Below are 13,068 nucleotides of genomic sequence, written 5' to 3'. Positions count from 1 at the left end.
CAGAGCATTTCAGAGACTACGCTAGGGTGACACAAGGCCTGCACAGAGCTAGTTGGACGACTAACTTTTTAGGGGCAATCAAGTGCTAGGATTGCTCGGAGATGGTAATTTCCCTCAAATTATTTTTGCCAGTATTCCTCTTGGATAGATTCACCAGTTTGACGATATTTATTGTACTCAGAAAATTCTCACTGCTGCATAATAATAAAAACCTTTAGTTGTTGCACTGGTTTTCTCAAGTTGGATTTTTCCAGGGACATTTGTCCAAAAATAAGTGTGTCAAATTTTGTGTGTGCTAGAATATTTCTCAGTTTCCAATGCTATTATTTTCCACAGTTTTATTTGTGAAGGTTGCAGTGTGATTTATTCAATATTTGTCATAGCAAATAAATTGTTAAATTAATTAACAATTAGGAGAATAATTTCCAGTTGTTGCAATGGAATTTCAGTGGTAAAATTTTCAAATGGTATCAAAACGTGATTGATCAGCCAGGAAGCTCAGAGGTGAAAGAAGAAAATTTCTATGTTAAGAGGGAACAACAGGCCAAAAATTTGGTGTTGTGCAATGTCTAGCGAGGCAGTTCATATCACTGGGCAAGGATTCAATTTCCAACATAGTGATTCCAGCAGGCAGAGGAAGCAGCAACAACTCAGAGTTTTGTTGAGCAAATTCCTTGGGTGGGCACAGAGGGTTTTGCAACAGTTTGTAGTAGCAGAATCAGCATTGGGTGGAAGAGCAATAACACACACGAAGAGAAAATTTCTCTCAGGTGATCCGAATTGGATCCATAAAGAACTGTCAAGAGAACCATGACTGTATCAGGTCAAGACAAACATCAAGAAATTCCAAAACAGCGATCAAAAACATGCCTGAACCAGTGGCAATGGCAGCCAGCGTGGAACGACAAGGACCTCGGTCAAAGCGCGCTGACCAAAGCCCATGGAGGCTGCGCGGGAGGCCGAATTAGCCCCTGGGAAACCCGGATCGGGAAATAGAGGTGAATTTTGATGCGTGACCGCTGGGCGAAAAGGGCCGAAATGGAGTAGCCCCGAGCACTCGAACATGTGGGGATTTGGAGAACCACGAGCGAAAAGCGAAAAAGCGCTAAAGGACAAAGGCAGAACCCGCGTTCTGGAAACCAGCGGTATTGATCGGGGCGCCCTCAAACGGTAAACAGTTTTGGGAGAAAGCGGAGCAATCCCACTCAACGATCAATGCGTGGCAAGCGGAGGAGAGAGAAAACTGCCGTTGATCGCACGCTAACGGTCGAGCAAGTCAACTGCGGGATCCAAATCAGACGGCTGAGATAGCGCCCGATGGGGGAAGCGGAATTGATGAAGGATTAAGCCGCGTTTTAGAAGGATTGAGGTCCGTTTGACCGCCACGGTGGAGGAAGACTTCATCCACGACGTAACCGAAGAAATGAACCGACGAAACAGGCTGGCGTGAGTTACAGAAGGACATGTGGCCACTCCCTACGAGTTAATGATGACGCCGAGCCAAGGAACTCCAAGCGCAGCTGCAGAAGGTGATTCGACAGAGGCGGAAGAGGAACCGAATAGACATGGGAACGGATGGCTTCAAAGCCATGAACAGAGACAGAATACACAGTCAGAGACACACATAGAGGGACAGAGAACCCCGAGAGGAGGACGGGACACAGAGAGAAGAAGACAATGAAGCAAAAGCAGAAGAGGACAGAGGGTCGAGCTGACCAAAGGCAGCATCGAGCATCCGAAAGCTTGAGAGATTCAAGCCATCCCATAGAGGATCTGTCCGGATTGAGCACCACATTGGGCTCTTTCCATTGTAGACTAGAAGGTCACAGAGCTGGTAGGCAGAAGAGTCTATGCACTCCAGTGGCTTGGGGAATCCAAGAACCACCCTGCCAAGCAAAATCTGCTTCAGGTGACTCATATTGAGATCCTGCATTGTAATTCTCTGCTTAAAGACACAATAAGACAAGGCCACCACTGAAAGCTGGACCAGAGATGTAGCCCTGGAGAATAGGGTGAACTCCTTATGAATTTCTTGTGTTCGTGTGTTTGCTTACTGTATTTCTCTGCTATCTTTCCATTTAAATGTTTGTGTATTGGCAATCTGATCGATCCGTTGCTTAAATAACATAGACACACACACCATCACATGAGTCTGTAATACCTTTATTCAATAAATCTTTAACTGAGGTCACTCATAGGGTGATTATCAGATCAAGTGGTATCAGAGCTCTAGGTTGTAAGGTTAGACAAGCTTGTGTTGATTTAGCTGGTGAATGCTCACTAGATCAAAGCTCAAATTAGGAGAAGAAGAGTTGGTGGAAACTAATCCTGAAATTGTGAGAGTCTATCCTCGGAAGACAATGTCAGAGGAAGGTTCTGTGGGGCCATACCCTCAATTCATAGAAAGTTTCCTAGCTATAAAGTCTATGGTAGAAGAAATGTATAGGGACTTTAGAAAGCATAAGGTTGAAGATTCATCAGGTTCTAAACAAGATAAAGAAGAAGATGAGTCTCATTTCCATGACCACTCCAAAGGAAAGGGGAAAGAGGAAAGCTTTTTCCCACCTCCTAATAGCCCTGTGCATAATAAGAAAGCATCTTTGATCAAGCTAGATGTTAAATTTGATTTGCCTATATATGATGGAGAGCTAAATGCTGAAAAGTTGGACAATTGGATTAGACAAATTGATGTGTATTGCAGGTACATAACATAGGCTCAGACAAGAGTAAGATTCCACTGGCAAGCCTACGCCTAAGAGGCACTGCCTTGGTTTGGTGGGAAGACAGAACCCAAGCTGATATGAAAAGACATAGTAAGACTATCTCTGTCTGGAGTGAATTTGTTGCTCTAGTCAAAAAGCAGTTCTATCCATTGACCTACATGCAACAAGCCATGATGAGTTGGCAAACTCTTCGGCAGTTGAAAGGGCAAAGTGTGCAAGGGTATACTCAAGAATTTAGAAAAAGAGCATTGATGTTGGGTATCTCATTAGACTCACCAGAGACTCTTTTGAAGTACATTCGTGGTCTACACAGCTACATGAGGCATACCATCCTCATGTTTAATCCCGCTAGTATAAATGAGGTATTTGTACAAGCTACTCATCTAGAAGCTAGAGGAAAGAATGGAAATCCAGAAGTTGGGGGACCATCCCAGCCCACTGTAAGCAAGAGCAAGGAGAAAAGAAAGCAGAAGTGGAAAGCAAGGAAGGCTAACACTGCCCAGAAAAGCAAAGCTTCATGCACTCATTGTAAAAAAGATGGGCATGATGATGAGCATTGTTGGATTCTACATCCAGAGCTGAGACCTAAAAAGTCTGAGGGCAAGAAGAAGAAGACTATTGCAGCTATTCAGAAAGATTTGGGGTCAAACTCAGGAGATGAAACAACTATTGCAGCCATAGGTATAAAAGGTAAGAATTCTGAAGCATCTACTAGTAATTCTGCTCAATTTGTTATTGATGAAGAAAATGAGAGAAAAAGACATGAGCTTTTCCATATTCGAGTTATTTCCAAAAATCAAAAGATTGATACTTTGTTTGATAGTGGCTCACAAGTAAATCTAATTTCCGAAGCAATTGTAAAGAAATTGGGATTAGCAACTATACCTCATAAGAAACCATACCCATTAGGATGGTTGAATGATAAAGAACAACTACAAGTGACTAGATAGTGCAAACTCAAGTTTTCTTTTGGGTCAGCATTTGTAGATGAGGTTGAGTTAGACATAATTCCTTTGGATATATGTGGAATTGTTTTAAGAAGTCCTTACTTGTATGATAGAAAGGCTATTTTCTATAGAGCTGAGAACAAGTATCTACTTGTTAAAGATGGAATCGAATACTTTGTAAGAGCTCATAAGCTCAAGAATAATTATACTCTCATAAACTCAGGGCAGATGAAAAGAATGATAAATTCATGCAAACAATTCTTACTGATGGTTGTAAAGGAAAAGAAACTTGATAAAACCAATGTATTTGAGGGCTGTAACGCTGAACAGTAAGCTGATATAGAAAAGTTTGTTTCAGAGTATGATGTCTTATTTCAAGAACCTAAAGGTCTGCCACCCAAAAAGGGAATAGTACATGATATTATTTTGCAGCAAGATGTTCCATTTCCTAACATTGGAATGTATAGGTTGTCTGCTTTAGAGAATGTTGAAATCAAGAAGCAAGTGCAGGAGTTGTTCGAGAAAAGGTTCATCAGGCCTAGCACATCACCATGTGGGTCACCAATCGTTTTGGTGAGAAAGAAAGATGGTTCGTGGAGAATGTGCATTGACCACCGAGCACTGAATAAGATAACAATTAAAAATCATTATCCCCTTCCTCGCATAGATGATCTTTTAGATCAATTGAAGGAAGTTGTTTATTTCACCAAGCTGGATTTGCACAGTGGATACCACCAAGTCAGAGTTGTAGAGCAAGATGCATGGAAAACTACTTTCAAAACAAAGCAGGGATTGTATGAATGGCTGGTTATGCCTTTTGGCTTGACCAATGCTCATGCTACTTTCATGAGATTAATGAATGATGTACTCAAACCTTTTCTTGATGATTTTGTTATTGTGTACCTGGATGACATTTTTATTTTTAGTAAAATGTGGGAAGAACATTTAAAGCGTGTTAAGCAGACATTAGATGTTTTGAAAAGAGAAAACCTTTATGTTAAACTCTCAAAATGTGAATTTGGAAAAACATCTCTAAACTACTTGGGTCATATAGTAGGGGGAGGTGAACTGAAAATAGATCCCTCTAAAGTGGCAGTCATTGTGAACTGGCTTAAACCCAGGTCTGCTACAGAAGTGAGAAGCTTCTTAGGAGCAACACGATATTGGAGGAAGTTCATTTCTAACATCTCATCAATTGCAGCTCCCTTACATGCTTTAACAGGATTGAACAAGGTGTTTCAGTGGGGGGGCAAACATCAAAAAGCCTTCGACACCTTAAAAGAAAAGATTAGTACAGCACCTGTACTAGCACTGCCAGATCTACAAAGACCATTTGAGATCCAAACTGATGTCAGTGACTATGCCACGGGAGCAGTGCTGACACAACATGGTAAACCCATATGTTATCATTCTGAGACTTTTAATCCTGCAGTAGTTAACTATCCTACCTATGATAAAGAATTGTATACATTAGTTCAGAGTGTGAAAAAGTGGAAACATTACTTAATGAGCAAAGAGACAGTAATACATACTGATCATCAACCACTTCAATATCTACACTCCCAAACTAAGTTGCAGCAATCAAGACATTACAGATGGATGAGTTTTCTACAACAGTTTCACCTAGTCATCATATATAAAAAGGGCATACATAACAAAGTTGCAGACATGTTATCTAGGCCCATTATAAATGCATCTACCATACTTAAGCATAATTCTGTACTACATGAAAGCTACATTGAACAATATGCTCAGGATATGGACTTTAAAGATGTATATGCAACTTTAAGTCAAGGCAAAAGAGTAGAAGAATTGGACTATCATATGAAGGACCGACTCTTATATCATTGTGGGAAACTCTGCATTCCACAAACTGAGAGAGTAAAGATAATTAGGGAAGCACACACTTCTCTGATATCAAGTCACTTTGGGGTAAGTAAAACAGTTGCACAGCTGCAAAGGTTCTGCTATTGGCCGAAAATGAATGAGACAGTTTCTAGATATGTAAGAGGGTGTGCTATGTGTGCTAAAAGCAAGCCCAGCAATAGAAAACTAGGCTTATACACTCCATTGCCAATTCCTTCTCACCCTTGGGAAAGCATTTCCATGGATTTTGTTGGAGCACTACCTAAATCTAGGAAAGGTCATGATTATCTATATGTTGTTGTGGATAGGTTCAGCAAAATGTGTATTTTGATACCTTGTAATAAACAGATTACAGCTGAACAGACTGCAAAATTGTTCTTTGAACATGTATGGGTTCATTTTGGATTACCCACTTCCATTGTATTTGATCGAGACACCCAATTTGTGGGGAAGTTTTGGTCGAGTCTGTGGGAACTGATCAACACCAAACTGAAGAAAAGCACAGCTTTTCATCCACAAACAGATGGCCAGACAAAAGTAGTTAACAGGATAGTGATCCAGTCACTGAGAGGATATTGTAGCAAACATCCTAAGCTATGGGATGAACACTTGTGTCATGTGCAGCACACTTACAACAAAGAAAAACACTCTTTTACACAGAGATCTCCTTTTGAGACTTGTTTTGGTTTCACACCAAGGTCTCCTTTGGATTTTGTCTTTGGTAAAGATACCATGGTTGATGGACACAGTGATGTGGACAAGGCATCTAGGTTCATTGATCAGATCCAAGAGATCCACCAGGCAGTACAGGAACAGCTGAAAAAGAGCCAAGCCAAGTACAAGGCTAGGCATGATAAGCATCGGATGGAGCATAGTTTTCAAGTTGGTGACCAAGTCTGGCTGTATATCAACAAGGACAGGATGCAAAGTGAACGTAAAAAGCTAAATCCTATCAGGTATGGACCCTTTAGGATACTTGAGAAGATTGGTGAAAATGTTTTTCGCCTTGATCTACCAGCTTACATGCACATCTACTCAGTTGTAAATGCAGATTGCTTGAGATTGTTTGAACCTTCAATGATTGAGGACCCCGAAGAGCAAAGTCAATTGCCTTCTATTGATGACCTGCTACTTGAATATCTTAATGAGTTGTAGGAAGACACAGTGCTGGACAAGAAGGTAAGGACAACGCACAAGGGAGATGTTGAGTACCTCAGGATTAGACTCAAAGGTTCAAAGCCAAGCAGTGCAAAGTGGATTGAGATTGAACAAGTGAGAAATCAATACCCTCACTTAGTCGATGCTTGAAAACCAACTTTTGGTGGTCCAAAAGCTTTTTCAGTGGGAAGGCCGTGATCCGAATTGGATCCATAAAGAACTGTCAAGAGAACCATGACAATATAAGGTCGAGACAAACATTAAGAAATTCCAAAACAGCAATTAAAAACACCCCTGAACCAGTGGCAATGGTAGCCAGCGTGGAACGGCGAGGACCTCAGTCAAAGCGCACTGACCGAGGCCCATGAAGACTGCGCGGGAGGCCGAATTAGCCCCTGGGAGGCCCGGATCGGGAAACAGAGATGAATTTTGATGCGAGATTAACAGAGATGAATTTTGATGCGTGATCTAATCGCGCATCGCTGGGCAAAAAGGGCCGAAATGGAGTAGCCCCGAGCACTCGGACACATGGGGAGTCGGAGAACCGCGGGCGAAAAGCGAAAAAGCGTTAAAGAACAAAGGCGGGACCCGCGCTCTAGAAACCGGCGGTATTGATCGGGCCGCCCTCAAATGGTAAGCAGTTTTGGGAGAAAGCAGAGCGATCCCACTCAACGATCAACGCGTGGCAAGCGGAGGAGAGAGAAAACCGTCGTTGATCGTGTGCTAACAGTCGAGCAAGTCAACTGCACGAAATGAGCGAACAGCGTTGGATCTGGGCAATCCAGATCGGACGGCTGAGATCGCGCCCGATGGGGGAAACAGAATCAACGAAGGATTAAGCCACGTTTTAGAAGGATTGAGGTCCGTTTGACCGCCATGGTGGAGGAAGACTTCATCCACGACGTAACCGAAGAAATGAACCGACGAAGCAGGCTGGCGCGAGTTACAGGAGGACATGTGGCCACTCCCTGAGAGCTGATGATGACGCCGAGCCAGGGAACTCCAAGCGCAGCTGCAGAAGGTGATTCGACGGAGGCGGAAGAGGAACCGAACAGACATGGGAACGGATGGCTTCAAAGCCATGAACAGAGACAGAATACATAGTCAGAGACACACACAGAGGGACAAAGAACCCCGAGAGACAGAGAGACCAGAACCCTGAGAGGAGGACGGGACACAGAGAGAAGAAGACAGCGAAGCAAAAGTAAAAGAGGACAGAGGGCCGAGCTGACCAAAGGCAGCATCGAGCATCCGAAAGCTTGAGAGATTCAAGCCATCCCATAGAGGATCTGTCCGGGCTGAGCACCACATTGGGCTCTTTCCATTGTAGACCAGAAGGTCACAGAGCTGGTAGGCAGAAGAGTCTATGCACTCCAATGGCTTGGGGAATCCAAGAACCACCCTGCCAAGCAAAATCTGCTTCAGGTGACTCATATTGAGATCCTGCATTGTAATTCTCTGCTTAAAGACACAATAAAACAAGGCCACCACTAAAATCTGGACCAAAGATATAGCCTTGGAGAATAGGGTGAACTCCTTATTAATTTCTTGTGTTCGTGTGTTTGCTTACTGTATTTCTCTGCTGTATTTCCATTTAAATGTCTGTGTATTGGCAATCTGATCGATCCGTTGCTTAAATAACATATACACACACACCAGCACATGAGTCTGTAATACCTTTATTCAATAAATCTTTAACTGATGTCACTCATAGGGTGATTATCAGATCATCAAGGGATCTCGAGTTTTAGAGATCTAATTTTTCCAGTTGCGTGCAGCAGATCCAGCAACCGAGCAAAGGGAAAGAGGGAGATTTTCGTCTAGTTTCAAAGATGGCCACCGCTGGGCTTAGAAATCATGATAGGATGGAGGAAGCCTCCAACTATGCCATATGAAAGGGTAGGATGTCCTTCCTTCTAGATGAACATGGCCTGAAAGCCTACGTAGAGAACGTGGTAGCAGTCGCCTAGGATGTCGATCAGCTCAAGGAGTCCTGGAAGGAAGTGGCGAAGCAAAGAGAATGATTTTGGATGGAGTCCGAGGTCATCTAGTCTCACATGTGGCAGAGAAAGGGACAACCAAGGAGATATGGGATGCTCTCTCCAAGTTATTTTAGAGTTCTACCGAGCAGTAGAAGATGTTTCTCCAAGAGAAGTTGACAAGCATCAAGATGCAGAAGGGTGAAGGCATAGATCCCTTCCTCACCAAGATTCAGGAGGTCCATGATAAGCTTGCAGTCATTAGGGAGGCACTGAATAGTGTCTTAGAGGATTGGTAGTTGTTTGTCCAAAGCATCTTGGGTAGAGACACATTGCCTGGATGCGACACGATGTGGTCCAATCTAAAGCAGGAGGAGTTGAGGCGAGATCTAGTAAAGAGCACCATCAGCGGAAGCAGCGACAAGGCCATGAAGGGTGAGAAGGAAGAGGAGAATGTGGCCCTAGCATCGAAGGGTCCCATCCAAGGACAGGGGGGAAAAAATCAAAAGAAGGACCTGTCAAAGGTCAAGTGTTTCAGATGTGGTGAGTTCGGTCACTATAGTACTCAGTGTCCTCTCAAGAAGAAGGAAAAGCAGGAGAAGCAGGACCAGGCGGCAGCGTTTGCATACATAGACAAGTTGTCCTCCAAGCTGGAGGAAGAGTTTGTCATGTATGAAGCTATACCTCCAAGAGTGACGTGGGGTGATATGGAGCTATATCCCCAAAGTTGCAGAGTTTTGGGCAAGGTCCATTGAGGTGTCCTCCTCATGGATCATTACCTTGCTACAGGGGCCCACAGTGTTCAGTAGCATGATGGATCAGTGTCAGTGTCAGTTGCTAAGTAGTCGTAGCAAATAAATTGTTAAATTAATTAACAGTTAGAAGAATAATTTCCAATAGTTGCAATAGAATTTCAGTAGTGAAATTTTCACATATCTAACTCCATTAGGTGACTTCTCCATGCCTAGGCATTTAGGCCTTTGTAGAAGTACCTTCCCATGCTACAAACATCAACAAATATTCACTTATTTGTTATAAATTATGGGGTTCTTTTCTTACAATTGTTACATATATTTCCATGCTGTAAATATTCTAATTCATGTTGGAATTTTAGTAGCCATGTTCGGTATTTTCATCAAGAAATAAAAAGAAAAATTAAATTTGAATTTATGCCCTCACAAATGCCAAGTTTGTTGGGAATCACGATTGGCATTAGAACAAAACCCGTAGTTGTTTGTCAATGATCACATTGCCAGAGATAAGAATCCAAGAGAGGCGGTTAGTCCATGTCGCAAAACACACGGGGAGCGTTGGTTTATCCAATGTCCAACAATCTCCCCCCCTAATGTGAGTCAAGTTTGTATCGAACCCGTGACCTACGCTTTGATACCATTTATTGGGAATCACGATTGCCATTAGACCAAAACCTGTAGGTGTTAGTCAACGATCACATCGCTAGAGATAAGGATCCATGAGAGGCGGTTAGTACATGTCACGAAACACACGAGGAGCATTGGTTTATCCACTATCCAACAAAGTCGGCCCCCTCCTAGATCAAGTCGGCCTGCCCAAGAGACATGTCTATTAGCATGGACGAACAACTATATATTGAGCCTATTCACCCCCCTTCAAGGAAGCTTTGGATCATCTCATGTATCTTTGTTTTGGTGTGCAAATATCTCTATGGAACCTTGCGGATCTATGGCACTATCTTCTGTGGTATGTGAGCCTCTCTGTGGCACTATCTTCTATGATATGCGAGCCTCTATGGAACTATCTTCTGTGGTATCTGAGCGTATCTATGGCACTATCTTCTGTGGTATGCAAGCCTCTGTGGAACTATCTTCTATGGTATCTGAGCCTCTTTGTGGCACTATCTTCTGTGGTATGTGAGCTTCTATGTGGTTCCTTATCTCTGTGGTAAAGTGAAGTTCTATGGCTCCTTATCTCTATGGTACATGGAAATTGTTTGGATCCTTATCTCTGTGACCGAGAAAGAGGATGGAACAAATTAATGAATTGAACTCTCTCTCATAACGAAAGATTTGTTGGGGTTTTCCTTTGTGGGTTTTTTCCTGGTCGCTGGCCTAAATTTTGGTGTCTCTTGTCTATTGTTTGTTTATTGTGATCTACTACTCTATTGATAGTTGAAATTTTTCTATGTGTAATTGCTTGATGATGAGAATATGATGTAACAAAGTTAAAATGTATCATTAGAGTAGTTACCAAATAGAAAAATTGTATTAGTCTTGATTGCACTAGAAAATCAACAATACCTAGTTTAAAACAACAAAGTATATTTTCTTGACTGCATGTGTTTGGGCATCTATTTGAGCCTATTTTGATCTGACTAAGACTTATATATTTAGTCGTAGGGAACTTTGAACTCGTTTTTGAAAATATAGCTTAAATCACCCAAAACCTTAACCATTGCATATTTACCTTGGGGTGAATCTTGTAGTAGAATCCTTTGGTGGTATTTAGCCTAAGCCATTTGGGCTACTTAATACACAAGATCTATTGGAGAAGCCTTCCTTGTGGGTGATTATATCCAACAACAAAAACAAGAGTAGTTGCTTAGGTGACAGTGGTAACTAATCCCATTGTTGCTTTCAATTTAGATTGCTTAGTGAAGCATTGCGGTAGTGTTAAATTTTGCAATAACAATCACTGACTAAGGAAATTTTCCAAAACAAAAATTGCTGAAAAAAAAATCCCTGAAGAAGAAATTTTCCAGAAACAGGAATTTCCAAAAATATTATGAAACCTTTGGACTGAAATTTGTATGTTAAAATGATTGAAATCTGAAAAATACAAAATAGAGAAACCCCTAATGTTCTGCAAAGAATCCAACAATAGTCTTGGTTTTTCAATTTGAGCTACAAATTGTCTCAGCAGTCAATTTCAGCCACTCTAGGAGTCCAAAGTGTGAAATTTCAAACACCAAATCCTCAATCTTTGTTAGGGCTAACACACTTTTATAATGCAAGGTACGACATCTAAAGCACAACAAAGAGAAAACACTAACCATATAGAGTAACATAAGGAGTAACAAAATAAGTCTTTTGCAATACTTCATTATGTTTTTATTGTATTCTTTGCATACAAAGAGTAACCATATGAGGAGGTTGTGTTCCATAAATGGACATACAAGCTAGACATACCTTCACTTTATCTGGTCGAAGCATAGCGCCTTGCAACGGTGGACAACTGAAATAGCGTTTTCCTTTCACCCTGCAAAAATATAGGTAAATAACAACAAACTTTTATCTGTAGAGTCATACAATAAACAGCAAATTTAGTTCCATTATATACCTTTGGCATATCTTATTTGTCTTTTGTGTGTAGCTGACAACGTTAGACAGTAAATAAATCAACAATATGCTGAATGTGTATATGCATTGCATTGCGAATTTTTAAAAAATTGATACATTTCTTTGAACCACATTAGCCAAAGGATCATGTTAGTTTGAAAGGTATGCCATGCAAAAGAAGATGAAAAGAAGTAATTGCCAATGTTGAAGTCAGATTTTTATTGTCAAGACACAATCAGTGAAAAATTGTGTACACCTGCCACAGAAGTGTGTAATTTATGTCAAGATCTGTGTCCTTGAGAATATATAGATTAAGTCATAGGAATGAACACTAAGTTTCATTACTTGGGTATGTCTCATTACCACCTTCAAAATCATCATAAGACTCATTTGGGTCATCTTAGCACTGTAATATGCCTCCCCAAAGCCTTTCAAGTTAGCAGGAATGTTGTAGAGAGCGCAATGCCCTTTGGCATATAAATAGGTGTTAGTTTTTTGTAGCATTGGACAGGTGTTCTAGTCTATATGGTGTCTAAGCAACTAGGGAACACATTTTCTCCAATACCAGAAAAGGTTTCGCAAGAAACACCTCAATTAGATTAATTAGCCAATTATTAATTATTTTCCAAAGTCTAACTTAGGAAAACAAGTTAATTAAGTCAGATTAATTGAGGAAAATCGGTTTTGCTCTATAGACTTCCGGAAAAGTCACTTGATGGGTTCAAGATGATCTTAGCCATCGATCATGATTAGATCATGGCAATTGATTGTTCAACAAGAGATTATAAGAGAAAATCGATGGGGTTTGGAGAGAAACACTTGAGCAGTTTGACTTACCCAATTGCAGAAGGGGACAATTGAAGTAGAGGGAGACACCACTAGAAGGGTTTCAACAGAAGGTTTGGGAGGAGATTCTCACAGTGATTTCCAATATTCTCAGTCAAACAAGGTCAATATTGTTTTGCAAATAGAAGGCCGAAGCAAACAATGTGAATACCCAATTTACCCAGTGCGAGTTGTTGGAGCAGTAATTCCATTTCTAGTTGCGAGAAGATTTGTCGGAGGAGGTACGAGTAGCTTC

General features: G+C 41.4%; 1 protein-coding gene across 2 annotated transcripts in view; it reads right to left on the bottom strand.

Annotated features, from left to right (window-relative positions):
• The window catches only part of EMB2804 (tubulin folding cofactor B), a 287,364-nt gene that overhangs the window by 84,341 nt on the left and 189,955 nt on the right, over positions 1–13,068 (bottom strand). For both annotated transcript variants that reach the window (XM_089384839.1, XM_089384838.1), the window contains exon 9: positions 11,838–11,907. In XM_089384839.1, the coding sequence (XP_089240965.1) occupies positions 11,838–11,907 (70 nt within the window). The remainder of the gene's footprint in view (positions 1–11,837; positions 11,908–13,068) is intronic.

The sequence above is a fragment of the Pinus tabuliformis genome, chromosome Q (genome assembly GCF_031772625.1).
Source record: "Pinus tabuliformis cultivar Carrire ecotype Pingquan chromosome Q, CPIR1, whole genome shotgun sequence".
NCBI classification, from domain to species: Eukaryota; Viridiplantae; Streptophyta; class Pinopsida; order Pinales; family Pinaceae; genus Pinus; species Pinus tabuliformis.
The sequence above is the reverse complement of the archived record's forward strand: the minus strand, read 5'-3'. Positions and strand labels throughout refer to the sequence as shown.